This window comes from Orbicella franksi, chromosome 6 (genome assembly GCF_964199315.1).
Source record: "Orbicella franksi chromosome 6, jaOrbFran1.1, whole genome shotgun sequence".
NCBI lineage: Eukaryota > Metazoa > Cnidaria > Anthozoa > Scleractinia > Merulinidae > Orbicella > Orbicella franksi.
The window spans coordinates 4,865,148-4,891,628 of NC_138150.1; the positions used below are offsets into that span (position 1 = coordinate 4,865,148).

The following is a 26,481-nucleotide window of genomic DNA, read 5'->3' on the forward strand; positions in this document are numbered from 1 at the left end:
CTGGCAGTCTTTTAGCACCTTTTAACATGTGGTCTGATCTGTTAGCAAGTGAGAAGCAGACAGAAGTAAGTGTGCAACATTTCTACAAATTAATAATAATAATAATAATAATAATAATAATAATAGACTTGTATAGCGCTAGAACTATACAAACATACTCAAAAGCGCTTTACATTAAGTTAAAATAAATGAATAAATGGAAATCACTAAACTTTAAAACTATTACAACAACTATGCTAAACTTTAAAACTATTTCCACAAGTCAAAAGCTTTCTTAAAAAGAAATGTTTTCAGTTGCTTTTTGAAAATGGCGAGGCTGCTACTTGTTCTTATAGTTAATGGCCGCCAAGAATATGAAAGGCTGATTTGTCACAGTATCAGTGTGGAAATTGTGTTAATCTGGAATTGGTCTCATATCTGTTGGAAAAATCAAATTTCATATTTAGACCAGATGGGTTGGCCTTTGGACTTCGAAAGTGGGGGGCATGACTGTCAATGTACAGGGGGCTGCCACTGACGGATATCCTGTTCTCTATGACATTTTCTATCTTGTTCAGTATCTACTAGACATAAAGGATAAAGTTATACTCCTGGTAAATTGAAGATCACTTATTAAACAAAATGGCAATTACCAGCAAGCTTATTTTAGACACTCTCAAGGTGCTTGGAATAAAATTAAGACGCACTTTACTGAGATTCTCATAATCATAGCCCTCACTAAAAATACCGGTTGCACAATTTCAACAGATGAGGAATTTTTGTTTCAAAAAAGGTTAAGTTTGTGGTCCTTTTTACTTGGCAGCTTACTTTTTACAGTCAAAAAGCTAAGCAAAACAATTTTCGCGTATTTGAAGAACTTATTTTCTTTGATTTGTGGATTCTGGTTTCCGGTTTCTCGATTCCGGTTTTTGGTTCCAGATTCTGGATTCCCGTTTCTGGGTTTTAGGGTTGCCCCATCTTTAACAGAGTGTTTGCTTCACATTCAGTTTACACATGGCTGTTATCCAGCATAGGCAGACATTACCTATTCTTGTGATGAAATGACACAAAATCCAAGAACAAGAAGTCATAAGCATAAAACTAACTTATGTAGTAGTGCTTACAGTTCCTCTTACTGTCTGCATATGCCATCCATAAACTGGTGCTGCCTGGACAATGTACTCATTATTTTTCTGATCACACCTTTTAAAACGTCACTGTTATATAATTTGCCCTGAAAAAGCAATACATGAAATGTTATGCCTTTGGCACTCACTAAATACCTTTACATGATGTATAATGTACACCATATCAACATTCACAATTCTTTTTACTTTCATTGTAACTCTTTTGTGTCATTTTCCCTCACTTGAAGACAGGACTTCCACATTACAGTGCAGCTCAGATATAAGCGAACTACGCATACGCGTATCATACGAGCGTATTTTGCGTATACGCGTATGTCAATACGCGCACATATACGCGTATATACGCGCATATATACGCGTATATACGCGCGTATATGTCTCTTTGTTATGCATTCCCACAAGTTTCTTTATGTGAAGCATTGTTAGTCAAACAAAGGACATTATGTTTCTTGAGAATGAAAATGGCTTCAAAGCGAAATTTGCATATTGTTAAAACGTCAGCCGGTCAATAAAAGCTATCATATTTCGATCACTTCGCAAATTCACCGACAAACTACCGTTTATCAACACTTGATCTTAAGCTACTAAAAATGGGAAGAAAATTGATACAGTCGCTTGAACTCCCTATTTTAACACGTGAACTTTATGTGCTTACAAGTAAAGATCTGTGTTTCGGCACGTGTCGGCAAGTCGTTTGCGAAATGTTTATTGTCTGAATTAGCGTTCTGAAGATCCTAGTCGAAAAAATGATATCTCCGGTTATATTTGATACAGATCATGCATTCAAATGGTAAAATACTCTTTCCTTGACGAAAAAATTGTTTATCAAAGTTTCTATGCTGCGCCGCTCACGTTTAGTTATTTTTTCTTCAAGGAAAAGTTGTGTGTTTCGGCACGCGTCGGCAAGTTGTTTGCGAAGCGTTTATTGTCTGAAGATCCTCGTTGAAAAAATGGTATCTCCGGTTTTATTTGACACAAATCGTTCATTCAAACGGTAAAATGCTCTTCCTTTTACCAAAGTTTCTATGGCGCGCTGCTCACGTTTAGTTATTTTTTCCTCAAGTAAAAGTTCTGTGTTTCGGCATGCGTCGGCAAGTCGCTTGCGAGATGTTTATTGTTTGAAGCTTTCCGAAGACCTTGTCGAAAAAATGATATCTCCGGTTATATTTGACACAAACCGTTCATTTAAACAGTAAAATGCTCTTTCTTTAGTCAAAATAATTGTTTATCAAAGTTTCTATGGCGCGCTGCTCACGTTTAGTTATTTTTTCCTCAAGTAAAAGTTCTGTGTTTCGGCATGCGTCGGCAAGTCGATTGCGAGATGTTCATTGTCTGAAGCGTTCCGAAGACCTTGTCGAAAAAATGATATCTCCGGTTCTATTTGACACAAATCGTTCATTCAAACGGTAAAATGCTCTTTCTTTAGCCAAAGAAATGTTTATCAAAGTTTCTATGGCGCGCTGCTCACGTTTAGTTATTTTTTCTTCAAGGAAAAGTTCTGTGTTTCGGCATGCGTCGGCAAGTCGCTTGCGAGATGTTTATTGTTTGAAGCGTTTCGACCTTGTCGAGAAAGTGATATCTCCGGTATCTGACACAAACCGTTCATTCAAATAGTAAATTACTCTTTTCCTGACAAAAGAATTGTTTATCGAAGATTCTATGGTGCGCCGCTCACATTTTGTTATTTTTAATTTTCTTCGAGGAAAAGTTGTGTGTTTCGGCACACGTTTCCAAGTCGCTTGCTTGGACCGTGTTCAGACTTTGTTTTGAGAAGATGTTATCTTTCGGTTGTGATGTTTGCTCCATGAAGATGGGATTGTTGAAGCGTGTATCCCCGGTTCTATTTGACAAAAAAAAAAATAGTAAATTTTTGATTTAACGACAAAATACTCTCTCTCTTAATCAATATTCAGTCAGTTAATTTCCAGTCAAGTGCCCAATTGCAAAATGTTAGTTTCAGCTAACATTTTGCTTAGTCTGTAGGCATACGCGCGTATATTGTGTACGCGTATTCAAAATAAAGAAAACTCTTTCTCGCTCTGTGGCAAGCTATCAAGCCATTGAAAACAACAATGACCTGATAAGAAAAGAAGAAACAATAGGTTAGCTCATACATACTAATCAGGCATACGCGTATATGCTGTATACGCGTATGTGCGTATATGCATACGCGTATATGCGTATATGCATATGCGTATATGCATACGCGTATACGCGTATTGGGCTGACGCGCATTACGCGTATATTTTGGTTCGGATATATCTGAGCTGCACTGTAGGTGATAATTTGCCTCTAGAATCTCTATGAATTCACAGGGAGTGATAACAATTAAATCGTGACTAACATTAGCAAAGGAGGCGTTCAAATGTCAGATTTTAACGCTAAGTTTATACAGTAACTTTACAGTACTCTTCGTATATATATCTATAGGTAAAGTAAGTCTGCATGCGAGCCAAGTGGCCCATCAGGCCGGAGCTTATCCTGGTTTCAGTAGCATGAAGTGACTAGGAGTATTTCTACTCCCCCCTGGATGGGATGCTAGTCCATTGCAGGGTTACCCCCAGCATTAAGTTTGCTGGTACCCATTTATACACCTGGGTGAAGAGAGGCACTCTGAGAGTAAAGTGTCTTGCCCAAGAACACAACACAATGTCCCCGGCCAGGGCTTGAACCCGGACCGCTCGATCCGGAGACAAGCACACTAACCATGAGGCCACTGCGCCTCCCGTATATATATATAACCTCTCAATTATTGCACCTATAGACAGAAGGTGTGCTGGGGGGAAGAAATGTTCTAAACTCTCTGAACTTTTCCCCCTTACCTGTAATAGGATGACTATTATGAACTACGGTTTGTAACCAACACCAACATCAGGTTATGTATACACATGTATGTTTTGTTGTCGTCTGTAATCATAAAAAAAATAAAAATTTAAAATCCTCCATAAAGTTCATACTCAATAACACTGCTACATGTAGCACCGTTACTGGAATTCAATTTAAGTGAAACTGTTGCAACAGCTCTGTCAAAATTGTTTCTAGCAGTTAAGGCAGGATAACAGAATATACATGTAGCACGCAGCAAAGGCTAGAGATACACACATGTTAGTTATCAGTTAGGATTTGGTGAGCTTCTGTACTGTAGGTATGGTGGAAAATGACAGATTATCAGAAATGAAGGTTCCTGAGACATTTTGACAGCACTGAGAGGAATTAATATATAAATTCACAAAAGAGGGAGAAGTTCTTGCCCTGTTCAGTTCTCTGTAATAAAAATATCATTCACATACAAGTCATTTATTATATATGGTTTTTTGTTTAAAGGCGATATAATGCACACTCTGATTGGCCAATTCCAGTGCATTATTTACATTTACACGGTATACCTCAGTAAAATCATAAAACATTGTGTGCGACTAAAATAAAAAATACAAAAAATAAAAAATAAAAAGAAATTTCTGATTCATAACAATTTAAAATACTCAACACTAAAATGAATGTAATTCTTTACTTGAAAATTATTCGCCCGTAATGCCCATGGGCCAATTACAGGCATGCTAAAAAGTCCTAACACAAAGTAAAAGGAAATTAAGAAAACTATTGCTTTTTTCCGGAAAATTGTAGCAACTGAAGACAATGATGGAACACTCTGAGAGTGCATTCTATCAACCTGATGAGATAAAATTTAAGGAGAATAGAGAATTCACAAAGTTATATCACAAACGAATTGGTACAGGACAGGAGAAAGGAAACTGTACAGCCAGGAAGAAACTGAAACTTTCTTCAACGAGCAAAAAAGTATGCATGCACAACAAAGAAAACAGTCAGTGACATTCATTTAATAAGTTAGTTAATAAAAAATGAGTGTGAAGAAGAGAGCAGAGAGAGAGAGAGAGTGGAGATAGGAGAACGCTCTCTCCAACTAAATTGTGTATATATGTATGTAAAAGTTATTCTTATTACTGAGAAATGGTCTGAGGGCAAGAACTTCTATTAAACTGTTCAATTTACCGAGTTAATTAGTACCATCTCACTTTTTAGGAACATTTCCATACTAAGTGTAAATACCGCATTAGGGAATTAACCTCTTATTAAGAAAATAGGGTCCATGTACCCCCAACCAAAAGCAATGGCACAAATAAAATGAAATAGCCAATCAAAATCAAAGCAGAGCTTTATTTGCAGACAGGATTGCCATGCATAATCGTCTACTCGACATTTTGGACTATATAAGCATTTCACCAAACCGAACTGACTGGACAGACAACAAAATAAAACGAGGAAATCTACATTATAAACACAAGATGCATATCACTACATCTGAGCTCGAGTATCAACAGCAAATCCCTTCTCAATGAAAGGTGACCGAATAAAAGAGAGGATAAAGAAAATTCGTTTAAGCTTGCGGTGTTAAAGTTTAAAAATTATTCACGCTTAAAGTTGAATATTACTGAGAGTCTGTATTTTTGCCGACGGCTTAATTTAGCTTTGCAGTCATTTTATTGGCAGTAGCTTTACCAGTCTTCAACCAAATTAACCTCGGAATTCACAAAAGCATTTCGCCAAACCGAATAAATCGAACTAACAAAACGAGGAAATCTCCATACTTTGTAATCACCATATGCAAATATTCACATAGGAACAAAAGTAAATTTAGCAAATCCTGTTCGCTTCGGCTTAAAATGGTTTGTAGACCTTCCTTGGTTTTCAACAACAGAAGAAGAAATTTCAGCAGTCTACGAAGTGGCAGTGCTAACTAACTCAGAGAAAACTTCAAAACTCGCCCGGCCGAGTTTACAAGTACGGTTTTGGTTAAGCTTATTTTTAGAGGTGAGGTTATAAGCTTAAGTTGACGACGAAAATCGACAGAAAACTTAATTTGTTTACAACTTACAGCAACCTCCAAAGCGACCCACGTGTTATTGTTTAGAGACGAGCGAAATCAAAACGATGCAATTTTTAAAATCTCTTGCAGCATGGCTTCAAATAAGGAAGACTGTTAATGGATTCCAATTGAAAATAAGCTTCTATCGCCGAGGCAACTTGTTAATTTTCATAGCAAACGCAACAACAAAAGTCACTTACCGCAAGTTGGCAATTCAGTTCGGCCAGTGTAAATCTTCCAGGCAGAAACTTGCACCAAAAGTTGTGAAGACTGAACTGAAGTTATATTTTCGATAGCCCAACGAATCAACCACTTCTTTCAGCTACGTTTACTGTTTTGTAATTTCTCTAAAACACTCGGGTACGTTTGATTTCTCTTGTTCATCACCTGACCAAATCAGGTGACTCTTGAATTTTCTTGCAGGGCTGCACAGCATCACGTTCGCGAGAATTTTGAACTTGGCCATGGGGAGTTCGGCAGTCTTCTGAATCAGTCTGTCGGGTACTTTCGCCTCCTTTCTATAGCCCTCGTTAGCTTTGGTTCACGGCATTGTTCGGTATTATTTCACTTCCTTTCTCTAGCCCTTGACTAGCTATAATTCACGGCATTGTTCATTACTGTTTCGCCTCCTTCCCCAGCGCTGGCCCGCTCAGTCTTTTTCGCGATCTTCTTCGCTACTTCTTTGCCTGTTAATAAATGGCTTTCTGTTTATTGCTTCAGTGGAACCCTGTCTTAAAAATATTAGATTAACCTCCGCTATCGTTTTTCTTTAAAAATCCCGCCAAGAAAAATGGCATTCTCCCGCTACAAACCGAAGATGCATGTCTCTGTCAACCACATGCCATTAGGGACAGCGCGTCTCCCAACCCCAAAATGCATCGGGAACAAAAGAAGATCGAGATCGAAATGTATTGTGGGCCAAAATATAATCAGACAGTGGGAGCCTGGTCTCTAACACTTGAAACGCCTGGTTAATTTCAGCTTTAAAACGCAGATGGCGACCACATTTTCTCGAAATATTTCAGAAAGGAAACACGAATTATCTCTTGAACGTCTCAGTCACAGAAATTTTTTCTCATCAGATCAGTTGTGCACCATGGTATTTATTATCTTGCAATTCATTGACCTATTTGTTACTAGTAAACGAACCTTAGCTTGTGTTGTCTATGTAGAAATTATATGTAGTTTCTTTAATTTGTTTAACAAGAATCATAACGGCTTGTAGCGTATTTAATGCAGTAATACAGAATTTCATACCGTAATCCCATTATAATCCCACACACATACCAACATTGAAAGCCTGAAAACATATAATATAATATATAATTATCTGTTTTTTGTTTCTGTAATGTTTTTTGATTTGTTGCTTAAAAACAGTAAAAACGTAACTCTAGAACAATATGAAATAACTATATGACAATATTGACAGTAGATGTCAGACATGTACTCAGAGTCCAATTTTCCTTAGAATGTTACTCAAGCCATGTATGGCAAAAAAATATTAAATTAATGGTAAACTTGTTGCAAAATCAATATAGTTTGCACTGTGCCATTCAGTACTTTCATGTACATGTACATGCATATATCTGTGGTGGGGGTCAAGTTGATAAAAATCCTACGGAAATGAGCTGATTGATCAAATATTTATGCAAAGCACAATGCCCAGTATTGCGATAGCTCACTGAAGTTAAATGTGTGAAACACAAGACTAGTTTCACCTCATGCCAATAATGATTTCACATGCTCATCCCTGTTCTATTTTACAGAACATCAAAAAACATGGTCTAATATTATTTTTAATACCAGTCGCTGGAATAGTCTTGAATGACTGCTCTGTCCTTTTTTGCTAATAAGAAAATGATTTCAATCGAAAGAGAACTGGCATGTTCCATATGGGTTGTCCAGAAACAGTTAGAATCAGCTTTTAAAATTTCACTAGTCTGACCTGCAATGATTTCATATATTTTCTAGCGCGAGAATGTTTCCTACACTCAATGCTCAAAATAATGATATCATCTTCTCTATTTAGCAGAGCATCAAACAAACAATTTTGCCAAGGGGCCTGTAGATCCAGGTTTTCATTATCCCTGGTGATCTTTTTCATTTTGATAGAAATAAATTAAATTATGATGATGTCCTTCACAATGAAGAAGCCAAAGACCTGTGGATAACATAAGCCAATATGGCAGTAGCCTGCTAGAAGGCTAGTGTCAGGTTGCAAAGTTATCTCTAGCTGTTCAAATCATCAAGAAAACATGTACAACGTGCTACTGATCATATCACAAGGGCCATTTTATAGATGAAAACTTAGGTCAAAAGGTTTCTAAAAGCACTCTTCTATCTTTGTACTACACTAACCACATGTCCTGAATTTTTCATGGGGCGGTGCATATGGTTCATGTCAGAAGAAGTATTCCTTTCCAACATGGTTGTCTTTCTGTTGTTAAAGGATTCTGTGTTTGCAAACATGTGTTGTAAATATCAGAATAGTACTGAAAATGGGTCATGAAATAGGGTTTCACACATAATGCTCAAATTTGTTGTCATTATGCGAATGCTTGATGATGAAAAAATCTCACTGTATATTATGCTCAAAAGACGTCAACCAGTTTTTGTCACCGTTATTCCCGCGTAATGCTAGATTATTTTGCCCCACTGTTATGCTCAAAATAATGCCAGCATAATGTGTAAAACCATATAATGACCAGTAATGGGGGTGAGGGAAAGATGGAGTGGTCAGCAGTGGAAGTTGTGGCACTTCCATAATAAATAAACTAAAAATTTGTTTCCCACTGACGAGAACACGGCTTCGTCTCTGCTCATGGGCGACACATACAACAGATATAGCTTGACTTGTCTTCAACATAGTCACACAATGTGTGCACCCAGACTTGACAATTTCCATACTCTACCCAGTCAACGGAATCCTTCTCAGTGCACGGTGGGTCTTCCTTAAGGCAGAAAGCACAAACATCCGGTTCAATTTCTTGCAGTTCTTGGGCTGTAGTGTCAGAAAGAAGAGCCTTTTTTCTCACTACCCTTGCTTTTCGTTTTGTAGAAAAGAAACGTCGTTGTTTTTCTGCCTTTTTGTTAGGAGGAAAGGATTTGGTTTTCAAGTACTGGTGATCGTTGCCAATTATCGAGAGGCCCTTTGCAACTGCTGTGGCAGAGCGGATATGACGTAGTGCTGTATATACGGTGTCTTTGCTTGGTGCCGTTTGAATAACATCAGTCAGCTCTGCCATGGCTGCCAGTGCACTTCCCTTCAGATCCTCCAGCTCTTTGTCGTTTTGAAGATCTTTGTCGACTTGAATGAAATTTCCCAGTTCCTCGCGCTTGTCGTCAATTTCGTTACTTGCAATGTCTCTGGGATCTTCGGTGGGCTCTGCAATATTGACAGCGTGGATATGTACACAGACAACCCCTCTTATAGCGTAATCAAGACAGGTGCACGTGAACGAGTGTACACAGGCTGCACAGAGGGAACATCGCAATAGGCATTTGCAGAGTGAGGAATCAGCTCTTCTTACGTAGTAAATCTTCGTTTTGTCAGTCATCGATTGAACTTGCCAAGACTCGGCATCCTGTCTTGATACTAGTTCGCTTGGCATTGACTCTGCCTGCTTGTGTCTCTTGGTACTTTCCCGCTGACGAATGGTGACCTTTCCCTTCTCCGCCTTAATCCACTGTTCATATGCCTTGTCACGGGCGATTTTGCGTAGTGTAGATAACAGATGATCAACACGTCTGTTCTGCTTACGCTCCAGGTAGACCTCCTTTACGGTTCGATGGAAACTTTCCACGAACATGTTCGTGTTCGCTCTTGTTCCAATGCGAGAGCATGTAGCCCACTCGCGTGGTCGAGAGGCGTACTCTTTCTCGAAATACGCGGCCATAGGTTGCGATACGTTCCTTAGCCATGCCAGAAACTGCTGTAAGGAGCGCCTGAAACTAGCCTCCTCAATCTCATTTTGCAGCGTCTTCAGAGCCGCATACACTTCCTCACCTTGATCTTTGTCTTTAATCAATTCGTTTACTTTACGGCGCCAACTACGGTCAACGTGCCAGCTACATAGAAGTTTTTTGTCAGGCCTGGCAAACGCAGAAACCCAAGCATTGTGGTACGCCTCGGCATCGTCACTCGTGAAGATTTCTGTTTTTACATCTCCGCACTTGTTTCGGATACTTGAAAAAAAGACACGGAGTACATCAGCTGTTTCTCTGTTACTAATGAGCCATGCCACGGGAATTCCTTCCTCGTGGTCATCAATGACTAGTACTGTTATGAGTTGGAAATCGTACGCTGTTGTACCGTGAGTAGCGTCGACACAAACCAACTTTTGGGCATACTTGACAAACATTTCTTTCTGAAACTCAGTTTGGAGGCCTAAAAGGAAGTCGTTCTTCTCAACCCCATCGTCTGGTGAGTCTTGTCCTTGACGCTTAAAGCACTGCACCGGATTATACTGTTCTCTTTCCATTTCCTCCACCCAGTATAATACGCTGCTGGCATCGTCACTCTCTTTTTCTTTACAGTCGATGTTGTATTGTCGTTTGATGTTTCGTAGGTCCGCACGAGTTGACAAGTGGTCTCTAGTTAGTTGACCAAATTGCGTGTCCCTGATGTTATCCATTATGGAGTTCATGCTCACTCCTTGTGCCAGTTTCCCGGCTATACGAGAACGCATCTCAGAGGATATCCGGTTAAAGGCGATTTCCCTCTTGTGCCCAACTTGTTGCAGGCAGTATTCTGCCAGAACTTCTCCTGTCACTCCATCAGTTCGTGTCGTAATGAAGGCAGGACAGGAGCAACCAGTTTTAGAACTTCCCTGTGATTTAAGTGACCGTTTGCCCGCGCCTCTGGATGAAAATTCTCCTGTTCTGTTGCAGTAGAACCAAGAGGTCTTATGATGTTTTGTTCTCCTGTCGGCCCTCTGTTTTACGAACCAAGATTTCGACATTTTTTGTTCTAACACCTTCCATTTCATGAAGCTTTCCCAGGACTGAAATGTTTGAGTTTCTGTCTTAAGAGCATGTCCCGTGGTCAGAGTTGAGGTGCTCAATAAGATCCCCCGTCGTGGAAAACGTTTTGTCTTTCCTAAATAAGAAGAAAAGAAAGCGAAGCATCCAACTGTTATAAAGTAGTGGGGAAGTGTACACAATTTGACAGTTTTTAGCCTCTGTCACTTGACAGGCCAAATTCTAAATTATTTTTTTGCTTGCCGGAGTGAAAGGAGAAAAAATATTTATTCTTCCTTCGATGTCGATTTTGACTTGTTTTGTTTTATTTCCCAAACCTTTTAGCCAAATCAGAATATAAATATATCAATATCTATCTATCTATCTATCTATCTATATATATATATATTTATATTTATATATATATATGTATATATATATGTATATATGTATATATATATTTTATTTCATATATATATATTTTATATTATATTTTATATTCTTTATTTTTATTAAATTTTTAACCTTTTTTTTAGATTTCTTAGATTTTTTACTGTATATATATATTTTTTTCGCTCGAAGTTGTCCGTCCTCGTTTTCCACAATTGCCTACAAATTTCATTACTCGAGGTTTGGACTACGAATCCTTTTGGATCCTTCTGGCACGTGGCATCCCTGTTGGCTCGAAGCATCTTAACTTCATATATATATATATATATATATATATATATATATATATATATATATTCATTAAATGTAGTTCAGGACTTCAGGAGTGATTCATCGTTTTATTGCTACAGACCTGTTTCGTATGGTCAACAAGTGACCACACTCATCAGGCAACATCAACGAATGACCGGTTAATTTAAATGCTGGCGGTTAAATACAAATTCAAATAGTTGCTATGGTGCTGATTATTGCGTTACGTTATCTTAAGGTTTTTGAGTACATATCTGTTTCTGTGAGGGCACGAAGTTGCTAATTCATTACGTTTGTTGAGGCTACATAGGTCTTTCCTGCAGATTATTAGAAATTTTTCGTAAAGACATAAACTGCATTTTTTAGTTACGTTGTTGTAAGGCTTGGATTTTCTGAGGACTTTCCATGCTATATTGAATGGTTTCTTGGCGTCTTTCAGTTTCCATACATGTTTTGACAGTTCGGTGCTGTTTCTTTTGTTGACGTGTCGGAAGGATGTTGTATGATTTCTGAAACGTTCTTTGAAGTTTGTTGCGAGTCCTACGTATGATTCTGTTTCTGTGTCGGTTGTTACGGTTGCTTGGTATACCACGTTCGTTTCAAGGCATTTACCTTGAAGGGGGCATTCGTCTTTTGTTCGGCAGTTGCACTGTTTGTTGGGTTGTTGTGTTGGGGCTGTGTTGTAATCGGAGAGGAGTGTTTTGTTGTGTGACGAGATAATGGATTTCATGTTGGGCATGCAGGAGTAGCTAAGCTTGAGCGTGTGTCTGTTGAAGATCTTGTTAAGTGGGTGGTTCTTTGGGAAGCATTTGTCGACTATGTGGAGGAACTTCTTTCCTAGGTTGGTTTTGACGTTGGAGTTCGAGTTGGAGCTACCACCCACTTAACAAGATCTTCAACAGACACACGCTCAAGCTTAGCTACTCCTGCTGCCCAACATGAAATCCATTATCTCGTCACACAACAAAACACTCCTCTCCGATTACAACACAGCCCCAACACAACAACCCAACAAACAGTGCAACTGCCGAACAAAAGACGAATGCCCCCTTCAAGGTAAATGCCTTGAAACGAACGTGGTATACCAAGCAACCGTAACAACCGACACAGAAACAGAATCATACGTAGGACTCGCAACAAACTTCAAAGAACGTTTCAGAAATCATACAACATCCTTCCGACACGTCAACAAAAGAAACAGCACCGAACTGTCAAAACATGTATGGAAACTGAAAGACGCCAAGAAACCATTCAATATAGCATGGAAAGTCCTCAGAAAATCCAAGCCTTACAACAACGTAACTAAAAAATGCAGTTTATGTCTTTACGAAAAATTTCTAATAATCTGCAGGAAAGACCTATGTAGCCTCAACAAACGTAATGAATTAGCAACTTCGTGCCCTCACAGAAACAGATATGTACTCAAAAACCTTAAGATAACGTAACGCAATAATCAGCACCATAGCAACTATTTGAATTTGTATTTAACCGCCAGCATTTAAATTAACCGGTCATTCGTTGATGTTGCCTGATGAGTGTGGTCACTTGTTGACCATACGAAACAGGTCTGTAGCAATAAAACGATGAATCACTCCTGAAGTCCTGAACTACATTTAATGAATATACTATGCTCCTCTAAGAGTTGGGCGCTTTTTGAAATCCATTCACCACAAGGAAATAGAATTTATATATATATATATATATATATATATATATATATATATATATAAAATGCCTCAAGCCAACAAAGAATGCCACTGCGTCAGGAGGATCAATGAAGATTCACAGTCCAAGCCTCACCGCAAAAATGAATTTAAAAACGTTTGATAAAGCAAGGACGGACAACTTCTGACGGTAAAAAAGTTAAAAAGTTAAAAATTTAATAGAAAAACGTTTCGGTCTTAGGTAACTGATGAAGGTCTAAGACCGAAACGTTTTTCTATTAAATTTTTAACTTTTTAACTTTTTTTACCGTCAGAAGTTGTCCGTCCTTGCTTTATCAAACGTTTATATATATATATATATATATATATATATATATATATATATATATATATATATATATATATATATGAGTAATAACGAAGAGGCAAGATTTGCTGTTACTCCGAGTTTCGTGCTTACGCACTCATCAGACAGTATTTATTTAGATTAAATACTGTCTGATGAGTGCGTAAGCACGAAACTCGGAGTAACAGCAAATCTTGCCTCTTCGTTATTACTCATATACTCAGCTCTACACTATATGTGTATTGAGCACTATTTTAATGGGATCTGCTACTTCCTCATATGGTTATATATATATATATATATATATATATATATATATATATATATATATGAAGTTAATGAAAGAACCAAGGACGGGCAACTTCTGACTGACATTTTCATTGGAAGAAAAACTTTTTATGCCCTGAGCGGGATTTGAACCCACGTCCCCCTGATTACCGGTCGGGTGTGATCACCACTACACTATCAGAGCAACCGTGCTGGCTACACGGCCAATCTAGATAGTGAATGGAGATTTATCAGGGGGACGTGGGTTCAAATCCCGCTCAGGGCATAAAAAGTTTTTCTTCCAATGAAAATGTCATTCAGAAGTTGTCCGTCCTTGGTTCTTTCATTAACTCCATTAATTAACTACGTCTGACCGAGGCTTGGACTGTGAATCTATTTGTGATCCTCCTGTGGGCAGAGATGCGCTGTTGGCTCGAGAGACCACTTAACTTGTAATTAAATTGTCTCCTTCTCTCTCGTCCGCCTGTGAATCGTCGTTCCTGTCGATCCAGTGTCATCTAGTTGGAGAAAAACATTGGCCCGGGAGAACCACGTAAATCTCCACTCACTATCTAGATTGGCCGTGTAGCCAGCACGGTTGCTCTGATAGTGTAGTGGTGATCACACCCGACCGGTAATCAGGGGGACGTGGGTTCAAATCCCGCTCAGGGCATGAAAGTTTTTCTTCCAATGAAAATGTCATTCAGAAGTTGTCCGTCCTTGGTTCTTTCATTAACTTCATTAATTAACTACGTCTGACCGAGGCTTGGACTGTGAATCCATTTGTGATCCTCCTGTGGGCAGAGATGCGCTGTTGGCTCGAGAGACCACTTAACTTGTATATATACATACATACATACATACATACATACATACATACATACATACATACATACATACATACATACATACATATATATATATATATATATATATATATATATATATATATATATATATATAACTGCAGACAGTACTGTTTCGACCTTCTGGGCCTCATCAGTGCAGTGCTGAAAACTAGGATGGAGGCTAAGCTTAAAAAGCCGCCCCAAATACTACACATGTGGTAGTATCTAAGTCATTACCAGAGTGCTCGAACTAGCGAGCTAGTGAGCATGCGCAATTGCAAGAGTAACAACTCATACCGCACATAAGTTTAAGTACTGCTATAATAGTGAAAGTATGTTTTGGTTAGAGGGAGAAAACTCCATTCAAGAAAAGCAGAAATTGATATATTATCCGCTTGCTCAGAACTCTGGCTTTATATTCAACTGACTTTTCATACCGTTTTAGCGAGAAATACAGGACGTTTGCAACGTTAGCAACAGAAAACCTAGCTTGTCAAGGTTACATACCTGTAATCGGCTGTTTTGCATTCAGGACAAATAATATGCTTGTTTATCGGTGCTTTAACTTCTTTCGCAGTCGATTTATGTTTCCGTAACTTATGTTTGTACAGGCAGTTTCTATTGCTCAATGTCAAGCCACATTCTGGACACTGGAAACGAGCTGAGGCGTCTGGAGTAGACGCGGATGATGATGTTGAAGATGATGCCATTCTTTTAGAGGCAGAAAATATCGATGGCGCATTGGGTGAATGGGAAGTATTTGCTGCTGACAATGAATCTTCCTTCGACTTGCCAGTTGTGAACTGGGAAGATGGTGTTGTCGGACTGCTATTGGTGGAAGATGACGGAGACTGCTCTGCTGATTGAGCCACGGAATCTTTAGACAATTTCGGGGGTTGCTGTGCTATCGTATCCTCAGTTTTACGGGACATGTCGGCCAAGCGTTTGTTTGACAACCGAGACAACTTCCTTTTTTTAACAGTCGCACGAGAGGATCCTTCGGAGGAGCGTTTTGGCGTCGGGGAAGACGCAGTTACGTTACCATCAGCAGATTTAGATTTTGTCAGTGGATGTTTTCCTAAGAGCTGAGAGGGCTTTGTCTCATCGCACTGAGTTGGAGTTGAAGAACATGGCGAGGACTTGACTGAGAATGATCCTGAAGATGACGAACTGATATTTGCTTCACTGGGAGACGATTTCTTGGAAGGAGGTTTGTCACACGATGGAGATTCATATCTTGAAGGCATATCTTTCAACTTCGAAGACAGATTCTCCTTTGATTTTGTTGCATTGTTTGGACGAGAACAAAAGGTGTGGTCAGACTTTTCAGGGTTTTTGCCACTCCAGCCAACGGGAGGTAAGACATAGTCTATTTCGATGCGACCTTCTGCGAACCACGACATCAACACTCGTCGCAAATATAACCAGTATTGGGTCGGGCGTTGCAAGAAGATCGATTCTCTGATCGGTGGACCCGTTAACCATTGGAAAAGAGAGCTGTACAAGGCTACCACAGCTGCGTTCACCAGAGTAATAACACCACATATATCAGTGCAACTCTGCAGGGAATAGTTACGACATCGCCAGTCACATTCATGACCCTGCCAATTAGTCGCACTGGGAGAGTGGGCAAGCACCAAATGACTCTTTTTGTACGTTCCGACTTGTGGAATGTACCGTGCAAAATCATTGACGACGTCGATGATGTCTGGAGGAGGTTGCCAAGCCAGCGTGTCACAGTATATGATCTTCATGAAAGGTCGCAGCTCAACATCTACCAGTACCCAATGATTACCACCATTTTGAGGGCTGCCAATGAAAGTTTTGCCATTCCTTTGTCCCACATTCAGAGCGAAAACCAGCCTTTTTAACGTTCCAAGGTTAAATAACTTAGCTTTCCTCGTCATCTCGTTGTGGATATTAACAACGACGTTGGGGCATAGTAGCATGGTATCGTTTTGCATGTCGTTAAGCTGTCTTAAAACCCACGTGACGTGATCAGTAGAGACCCAGCCTTGCGTTCCCGATGCAGCAAGACGGGCAAGCTCATCTGCAGTCAATCCTGTTAATTAGTAACAATATGATATACTTGTCATCTGGCTTTATTAAATATTTTCTAAGGGAGTGGGGTAATAGACCTCAAAAACTAGAGTTGGAGTGGGCTGCTAGCAGATAAAGATATATATAAGATCATAGAGTTCTAAGCGTCACTGCTTTCTAATTCAACAAAACTGTGATACTATATTGGAGATGGCATCCCCCAACCCCCCCCCCCCCCAACCCCGTTTCCACCCTTGGACACCATGTCACAAAAAATTTTAAGTGAAAAGAAACCTTTTAAAACCCTAATCGAATTTTTTCAGCTACAAAATAAGCATATCCCATTTTCTATCTTACATCATTTTACTTTTTCGGGCCGGTGCACGCATTTTCGTTTTGTTTATCTTTAAAATTGCATACATAAACTTTATTGCATATTTTAGCCGGTTCCAGTACTAGTTCAGGATATACCTAAATAAGCCTACACATTACGACATCACGACATCACGACATCACTCCACACGAAGTCATTTCTTAATTTTTGTTAAAAAAAAAAAAAAAACTTACCATAACTTGGTAGCATATCGTCAGAAGGATTGTCCCAGATCATGGCTTTGAATTTGTCGATCGCTTCCGAGGAAATTTCTCGCCGAGTTTTGGGCTGGCGAAAAGCTTTCGAAAACCACCTCACCTCAGTATTGTAATCACTGGGTTTTCCCTGTCGACGGCTCAACTTTGCAAGGATCATTCTATACGTAAATATTGAACAATGCTTGGAGCAACTCAAGTGAAAAATTTTACTCAGGATTTACCTTTCCCGCTAAAAATGATAAAATTAACCAGGCGCTGCTAATGTTAGAGACCAGGTTCCCGCTGTCTTGTTATAGTTTGGTCCATGATACATTTCGATCTCGATATTCTTTCGTTCCCAAAGCATTTTGGGGTTGGGAGACGCGCTGTCCCTAATGGCATGTCTGTCAACCTATTAGCTGGAGTATGGCCGCCATCTTGCGCGACTCCGTCGTCGTCGTCGCCGTCGTGCGTACGCGCCCACGAGCAATACCGCTAGCCATGATAACCATGAGAAAATCAATTCATGGGTTTCCTTTTCTTCCCTATATGGGTATGGGGCTCCGTTTGGCGGCCATTCGGGCCGCCGGAGCTCCGCTATAAATAGATATTTAAAAAGACATTACTACCAAATGCTGAAATCCCATTAAGTTTCAATCACTTACTGGGTCCATCAGTCATCGTGTTACGACAGTGAAACCACACAGGTTCAGTTTCTTCACTTCTAACCTCCTTGAAGCTTATGTTCGATTTTGATTACTTAATCTTGCGCCTCATCTCACTTTAGAACGGACCAAAAAAAGATAACTTTATAAGAGCAATAAAAACTCAAGAATGGTAAGAAAATGTTGAATGATGGTTGTTCTGTAGAGCCATATAATATATAGATTTAGGCCAGCCTAAAAGCGGAGCTCCTCAGTTATTTTTCGGAATGTTGTTACTAATGAAAATATAATAGTTTCAGCCGGAACTAGTATTACATCAGCAGATCGAGGTGTAAGATGGTGTGATTATGAAATATAGAGCCACGATTTCAAGGATTTCTGGGAAGCTACCAAAAATCTTGATCACATAACAGAACTGTCTTCTGTGCTTTTTGGTGGCATTTCTTGTTCTTTCCTACCTTATTCAGAAAGACAAGGCATTGTTATTAATCATTATATTCTTCCTTAGTTAACATGGGGACTCCCACACAAAAGAAGTTTACACATTTTTTTGTTGTGGGGACTGATTGAAATGCAGTGGTTACAATATACTCAGTCCCTGAATCTCTACCGAATGAAATCTCACAAAAATACCAAAACAGTATACATATGTGAAAAGTTGGAAAGTTTTGTTTTCTAACTTGTCCCCAAAGATACATTTAGCCATCTTCACTATTGTATTGTATTCCTGCTGGAAGGGTTTGCAATAAGCAAAATCACCCTCGCATGAATGGTAATTACGATATTTTTTTTTTTGCTGATCGTGAATACTTGCATAGGCTTCTAATAATAATTTTATTATTCAATTTCAATGTGATTTGTTCTTTTTCTCGACTGGCATTGTGGACTACAAGAGCTACGATTGGGTTCCATTGATTAATTTTGCTATGATTAAATTATACCAAGAATTATCAGTAAGCTAAGAGGAAGTTATATTATGTACATGTATTTTGTCTGCACTACACAACCAAATGCACTCAAAGGCTATGAGGCATAGGTACATTCGTCAGAAGAGCCCAGCATATCCAAGATATGTTTTGATTGACACATCAATTAAGATAATTTACAGCAAAATGGATAAAAAATACATCAATATCCTACATGCACCAAAGCCAGACATGGGGTTATAAGGCAATCGTTTAAACAACAGATTGAAATAATTTATAAATTAGAGAACACTATTTCTACAACAGAATGGAACAAATTAACCTTATCGGACATTGTGAATGGCAAGGCTGTCTGTAGAATGTCACAAATTTCTCCACCCTTTCTTTCTACAAAAATGCTAATCCTGCAACTTTGCTTAAGACCCAGTTCTCCATTTCGTGTTGGCAAAATATCAATTTATGCCATGTCCAATGCAGATTATCACAAAATTGATTTAAAAGCTCAATAAACATCATTTTAAAGCCAAAAAGCCAATTATTTAAATAAACCATGAGTAAATTATCTCTAAGAAAAACTGATTAAATTAACAGGCACTTAAAAATAGTTAGTTAATATGTGTTTCTTAATAATGTAATGCAGTGTATCTGTCACAATGTTGCAGCTATGATATTACTACAAACAGGATGGGTTGCAGAACTGAACCTCCAAGTCAGTTTATTCAATGAACTTGGTGCAGAATTTATAATCCCATCAAGTTGTCTGTAAATACAGAGAAACCAAACAAAGCATTACAATCATAAGTAATGAATTACTAAACTCTTTTACATGTACTGTATGAGCAGTGTATGTTCCATTAATATTGGGGATCTCTCAGAAGCTGCATCCATGATAAATTAATTTGTTCCCAGATGCAGTTGTTTATAGAACTTTTCACAAATTAATATCTCTGTCATAACAGTGACCTCTGTGTTCTCCAACAATTAGCACACAAGAAAAATACACTCAGTAAGATATTGTTTACAATAAAAATTAATGCCTATAAGCAATCATAAGGACCTTAAATTTATATTACCTCAGAAATATCTCACCAGGCCATGGTTGCTTTGAAAATCTTTGATGTTTTAATACAGGCTCCCCATCTGTAACCTGTTCATATATTGACTGACAGGAACAGGCATGTAATTCCTTTCTTTGATATACAGTGTACTTCATTGTTAGCTGTTTACTGAGTGTTAGTAGTGAATTAAATGCTAGGGGTTGGTACTCCAACTTTCACTGTAGCAGGCTCTGCCCTGAGATACAAAGCAAACTTACATAACTGTTATGAACTTCGCCACTTGCTTTCGAGAGCAAATGCAATTTGCTTCAAACAAGCAACTGGAACATTGAGGGTTACAACAATGTGCACAGTCCCAATCACAGGGTCATCCCGGCTGTTTGGTTGTACATATAACTGTACAACTGTATATGAGTTCAGCTTCCAGAAGAAAATCAGAGTTTGTCAGGATAAATTCTGATGTTCTTGCTTACTCAATGAATGAATGTGCAGTTCCAGAAGATATTCACACCCAACACCCATTCACGGCCAGTCTTTAGAAATTCCAAATTAAAGTATCAGGAATCAAGAGCTCTAATAGAGAAAAAACCTCCATGTGGGGTATGAATCTTTTCTTGAAGAAAACAATGTCTGAGAAATCATTAATTACAAAATAATTTTTAAGAAACATCTTACCTTTCAGAGAATTTTGTAATCTGCACTGTCTGGCCAGTTCATATACATGTATTTGACAAGTTGACACTGGGCATGTTTGTAAATTTGTGCACTTCAACATCACATTACTATGTAGTAGCACTGGCCAACTAAAAACAAACAGCATAATTTGGTTCATTAATATACACTGTACATTATTAGGTTGAAATATTGGTGTAGATTGTTGCACATCAACAGATACAGAAACTATTTGCACCTGAATCATAATGAGTGAAAAATCGTGCATAAGACATTTACATGTACATGTAACAACCCTCCACCTTTTTTGGGTGGATAGAGTTACTCATAGCCTGCGAGCAGGCTCTAGTATCTGTCTCTATTGTCTGAGCAGGCTAAATAGGTGTCTAGTGTTTTTCTGCATTGGCATGTCACCAAGAGCCTTCATGCGGCTTTGCCACTCACACCCCCAGCCTAAACACGAGAGCCTGCTCATAGGCTAAGTTACCCATCTTTTGTTCAAGCTGGCCCTGGTGAGAGCCCGGTTCTTGTCTAGATCAAATTGCTCTGAGAAGACTGGTGAGCAGCACATTAACAACAAGCTATTATAGGCTATTGCAGTGAGTTCCTGGCAGTCTTTTAGCATCTTTGAACAGCATGTGGTCTGATCTGTCAGCAAGTGAGAAGCAGACGGAAGTAAGTGTGCAACATTTCTACAAATTGTTTTAATACGATGGCCGCCAAGAATATGAAATGCTGATTTGTCACAGTATCAGTGTGGAAATTGTGTTAATCTGGAATTGGTCTCGTATCTGTTGGAAAAATCAAATTTCATATTTAGACCAGACGGGTTAGCCCTTGGACTTCGAAATTGGGGGGTGTGACCGTCAATGTACAGGGGGCTGCCACTGATGGATATCGTGTTCTCTATGACATTTTCTATCTTGTTCAGTATGTACTAGACATAAAGGATAAATTTATACTTCCGGTAAATTGAAGATCACTTATTAAACAAAATGGCAATTACCAACAAGCTTATTTTAGACACTCTCGAGGTGCTTGGAATAAAATTAGGATGCACTTTACTGAGATTCTCATGATCATAGCCCTCACTAAAAATAACGGTTGCACAATTTCAACAGACGGGGAATTTTTGTTTCAAAAAAGGTTAAGTTTGAGGTCCTTTTTACTTGGCAACTTACTTTTTACAGTCAAAAAGCTAAGCAAAACAATTTTCGCGTATTTGAAGAACTTATTTTCTTTGATTTGTGGATTCCAGTTTCCAGTTTCTGGATTCCGGTTTTTGGTTCCAGATTCCAGATTCCGGTTTCTGGGTTTTAGGGTTGCCCCATATTTAACATATTGTTGGCTTCACATTCAGTTTACACATGGCTGTTATCCAGCATAGGCAGACTTATAAGTTTTCCTTCAAAAATATATTGCAACAACTATTGCATCTTTCGTTACCTATTCTTGTGATGAAATGACACAAAATTCAAGAACAAGAAGTCATAAGCATAAAACTAACTTACATGGTAGTGCTTACAGTTCCTCTTACTGTCTGCATACGCTGTCCATAAACTGATGCTGCCTGGACAATGTACTCATTATTTTTCTGATCACACCTTTTAAAACGTCACTGTTATATAATTTGTCCTGAAAAAGCAATACATGAAATGTTATGCCTTTGCACTCACCAAATACCTTTACATGATGTATAATGTACACCATATCAACATTCACAATTCTCTTTACTTTCATTGTAACTCTTTTGTGTCATTTTCCCTCACTTGAAGACAGGACTTCCACATTAGGTTATATTATTTGCCCCGGGAATCTCTATGAATTCACAGGGAGTGATAACAATTAAATCATGACTAATTTTAGCAAAGGAGACGTTCAAATGTCAGATTTTAATGCTAAGTTTATACAGTAACTTTACATTACTCTTCGTACATATATATAACCTCTCAATTATTGCACCTATAGACAGAAGGTGTGCTGGGGGAAGAAATGTTCTAAACTCTCTGAAGTTTTCACCCTTACCTGTAATAGGATGACTATTATGAACTACGGTTTGTAACCAACACCAACATCAGGTTATGTATACACATGTATATTTTGTTGTTGTCTGTAATCATAAAAAAATAAAAAATTAAAATCCTCCATAAAGTTCACACTCAATAACACTGCTACATGTAGTGCTGTTACTGGAAATCAATTTAAGTGAAACTGTTGCAACAGCTCTGCCAAAATCTTCCCTAGCAGTTAAGGCAGGATAACAGAATATACATGTAGCACACAGCAAAGGCTAGAGATACACACATGTTAGTTATCAGTTAGGATTTGGTGAGCTTCTGTGCTGTAGGTATGGTGGAAAATAATAGATTATCAGAAATGAAGGTTCCTGAGACATTTTGACAGCACTGAGAGGAATTAATATATAAATTCACAAAAGAAGGAGAAGTTCTTGCCCTGTCCAGTTCTCTGTAATAAAAATATCATTTACATATGAGTCATTTATAATATGTGGTTTGTGTTTAAAGCCGATATAATGCACACTCTGATTGGCCAATTCCAGTGCATTATTTACATTTACATGGTATACCTCAGTAAAACCATAAAACTTTGCGTGCGACTAAAATAAAAAATATAAAAAATAAAAATAAATACCTAATTCAGAACAATTTAAAATACTCAACACTAAAACGAATGTAATTCTTTACTTGAAAATTATTCTCCCGTAATGCCCATGGGCAAATTACAGGCATGCTAAAAAGTCCTAACACAAAGTAAAAGGAAATTAAGAAAACTATTGCTTTTTTCCGGAAAATTGTAGCGACTGAAGACAATGATGGAACACTCTGAGAGTGCATTCTATCAACCTGATGAGATAAAATTTAAGGAGAATAGAGAATTCACGGAGTTATATCACAAACAAATTGGTACAGGACAGGAGAAAGGAAACTGTACAGCCAGGAAGAAACTGAAACTTTCTTCGACCAGCAAAAAAGTATGCATGCACAACAAAGAAAACAGTCAGTGACATTCATTTAATAAGTTAGTAAATAAATAATTAGTGTGAAGAAGAGAGCAGAGAGAGAGAGAGTGGAGATAGGAGAGCGCTCTCTCCAACTAAATTGTGTATATATGTATGTAAAAGTTATTCTTATTACTGAGAAATGGTCAGGGCAAGAACTTCTATAACACTGTTCAATTTACCGAGTTAATTAGTACTATCTCACTTTTTTGGAACATTTCCATATTAAGTGTAAATACCGCATTGGGGAATAACCTCTTATTAACAAAATACGGTCCATGTACCCCCAACCAAAAGCAATGGCACAAATAACATGAAATAGCCAATCAAAATCAAAGTAGAGCTTTATTTGCAGACAGGATTGCCATGCATGATCGTCTACTCGACATTTTGGACTATATAAGCATTTCACCAAACCGAACTCATTGGACAGACAACAAAATAAAACGAGGAAATCTACATTATAAACACAAGATGCATATCACTACATCTGAGCTCGAGTATCAACAGCAAATCCCTTTTCAATGAACGGTGACCGAATAAAAGAGAGGATAAAGAAAATTCGTTTAAGCTTGCGGTGTTAAAGTTGAAAAATTATTCACGCTTAAATTTGAATATTACTGAGAGTCTGTATTTTTGCCGACGGCTTAATTTAGCTATGCAGTCATTTTATTAGCAGTAGCTTTACCAGTCTTCAACCAATTTAACCTCGGAATTCACAAAAGCATTTCGGCAAACCGAATAAATTGAACTAACAAAACGAGGAAATCTCCATACTTTGTAATTACAATATGCAAATATTCACATAAGAACAAAAGTAAATTTAGCAAATCCTGTTCGTAGACCTTTCTTGGTTCAGTTTTTAACAACAGAAGAACAAATTTTAGCAGTCTAACGAAGCGGCAGTGCTAACTAAATCAGAGAAAACTTCAAAACTCGCCCGGCCGTGTTTACAAGTACGATTTTGGTTAAGCTTATTTTTAGATGTGAGGTTATAAGCTTAAATTGACGACGAAAATCGATAGAAAACATAATTTGTTTACAACTTACAGCAACCTCCAAAGCGACCCACGTGTTATTGTTTAGAGACGAGCGAAAAATTAAAACGATGCAATTTTTAAAATCTCTTACAGCATGGCTTCAAATAAGGAAGACTTTTAATGGATTCCAATTGAAAATAAGCTTATATCGCCGAGGAAACTTGTTAATTTTCACACCAAACGCAACAACAAAAGTCACTTACCGCAAGTTGGCAATTCAGTTCGGCCAGTTCGGCCAGTGTAAATCTTCCAGGCAGAAACTTGCAGCAAAAGTTGTGAAGACTAAACCGAAGTTATATTTTCGATAGATCAACGAATCAACCACTTCTTTCCACTACGTTTACTGTTTTGCAATTTCTCTAAAACACTCGGGTACGTTTGATTTCTCTAATGTTCATCACCTGACCAAATCAGGTGACTTTTGAATTTTCTTGCACGGCTGCACAGCATCACGTTCGCGCGAATTTTGAACTTGGCCATGGGGAGTTCGGCAGTCTTCTGAATCAATTTGTCGGGTACTTTCGCCTCCTTTCTATAGCCCTCGTTAGCTTTGGTTCACGGCATTGTTCGGTATTATTTCACCTCCTTTCTCTAGCCCTTGACTAGCTATAATTCACGCCATTGTTCAGTACTGTTTCGCCTCCTTCCCCAGCGCTGGCCCGCTCAGTCTTTTTCGCGATCTTTTTCGCTACTTCTTTGCCTGTTAATTCTTGCTTTCTGTCTTTTGCTTCAGCGCAACCCTGTCTTAAAAATATTAAATCAACCTCCGCTATCGTTTTTCTTTAAAAATCCCGCCAAGAAAAATGGCATTCACCCGCTACCAACTGAGGGTGCATGTCTCTGTCAACCTATTAGCTGGAGTATGGCCGCCATCTTGAGCGACTCCGTCGTCGTCGTCGTCGTCGTCGTCGCCGTCGTGCGTACGCGCCCACGAGCAATACCGCTAGCCATGATAACCATGAGAAAATCAATTCATGGGTTTCCTTTTCTTCCCTATATGGGTATGGGGCTCCGCCGGAGCTCCGCTATTATTCTCATATATGTTACGTGGTTCAACGAAAACGTAGCGCCGTACCGCTGAGTTTCCAACGTTGACCTTTCGAGTGTTAGCCTTTCTCCAAGAAATTATCAAGGTAAGAGAGTGAATCCCCCATATAGGCCTTTTACCCAAGGTAATCCCTCTTAAGTTATTTTTAGACATGGTACCCATTTCCTCCGAGGATGTTACTCGCGCGATGCGTGGACAACCGAAGCGACCTTCCCGAAACTTCATCGTGGAAGAGCTGGGTACCATGTCTAACAATAACTTAAGAGGGATTACCTTGGATATAAGACCTATATGGGAGACTCACTCTGTTACCTTGATAATCTATTGACATATCTCCTATTTCTCACTGCTTTGTGGGAGAAATCATGCGGGATAGTTTCGGATCTTCAAGACTTCTAGGAATGTTCTTACAAAACAGCGTTGCAGGTTACAGCCTAAATAATATCTACGAGATTTATACCTGGGAGTGAGTCTCCACCGTAGTCGTGCGTAACGGCCCAAAGTAAGGTTGCGGAGGAGGCTACAGCGGTACAAGAGAGCAAATATTTTCGTTCTGCTTCAATGCCATTTAACTTATTGCTAGCTATTTATTTGGTTTTGATCCACTAGAGGAATATTGTTAGCTCATTTAGGCTTCGGGTGATATTT

The 26,481-nt window shown here is 38.6% G+C and overlaps 1 protein-coding gene and 2 long non-coding RNA genes across 5 annotated transcripts; all 3 read right to left on the reverse strand.

The window, feature by feature from the left end:
• Positions 1-925: 925 nt before the first annotated feature.
• LOC145491323 (uncharacterized) lies at positions 926-6,695 on the reverse strand. Its single transcript, XR_014049810.1, has 3 exons — positions 6,213-6,695; positions 3,950-4,034; positions 926-1,213 (listed from the first exon to the last, which is right to left on the reverse strand). It is a non-coding gene; the product is annotated as an uncharacterized LOC145491323 (long non-coding RNA).
• Positions 6,696-8,831: 2,136 nt separating this feature from the next.
• On the reverse strand, positions 8,832-10,973 carry LOC145489530 (uncharacterized). Its single transcript, XM_081468513.1, has one exon. The coding sequence runs from the start codon at positions 10,971-10,973 to the stop codon at positions 8,832-8,834; it is 2,142 nt and encodes a 713-aa protein (XP_081324639.1).
• An 8,637-nt stretch (positions 10,974-19,610) lies between these two features.
• LOC145491321 (uncharacterized) lies at positions 19,611-25,810 on the reverse strand. Of its 3 annotated transcripts, none has more exons than XR_014049808.1 (4): positions 22,752-22,948; positions 22,238-22,361; positions 20,070-20,857; positions 19,611-19,756 (listed from the first exon to the last, which is right to left on the reverse strand). It is a non-coding gene; the product is annotated as an uncharacterized LOC145491321 (long non-coding RNA). The 3 variants fall into 3 exon arrangements; XR_014049807.1 differs by lacking the exon at positions 19,611-19,756 and adding an exon at positions 24,989-25,810 and having other exon boundaries at positions 19,763-20,857; positions 22,752-22,836; XR_014049806.1 differs by lacking the exon at positions 19,611-19,756 and having other exon boundaries at positions 19,763-20,857.
• Positions 25,811-26,481: the final 671 nt, after the last annotated feature.

What these genes read in the sequence shown, in the direction of transcription:
- LOC145489530 (XM_081468513.1), bottom strand. Translation starts at nt 10,973, where the DNA reads ATGTCGAAATCTTGGTTCGTAAAACAGAGGGCCGACAGGAGAACAAAA.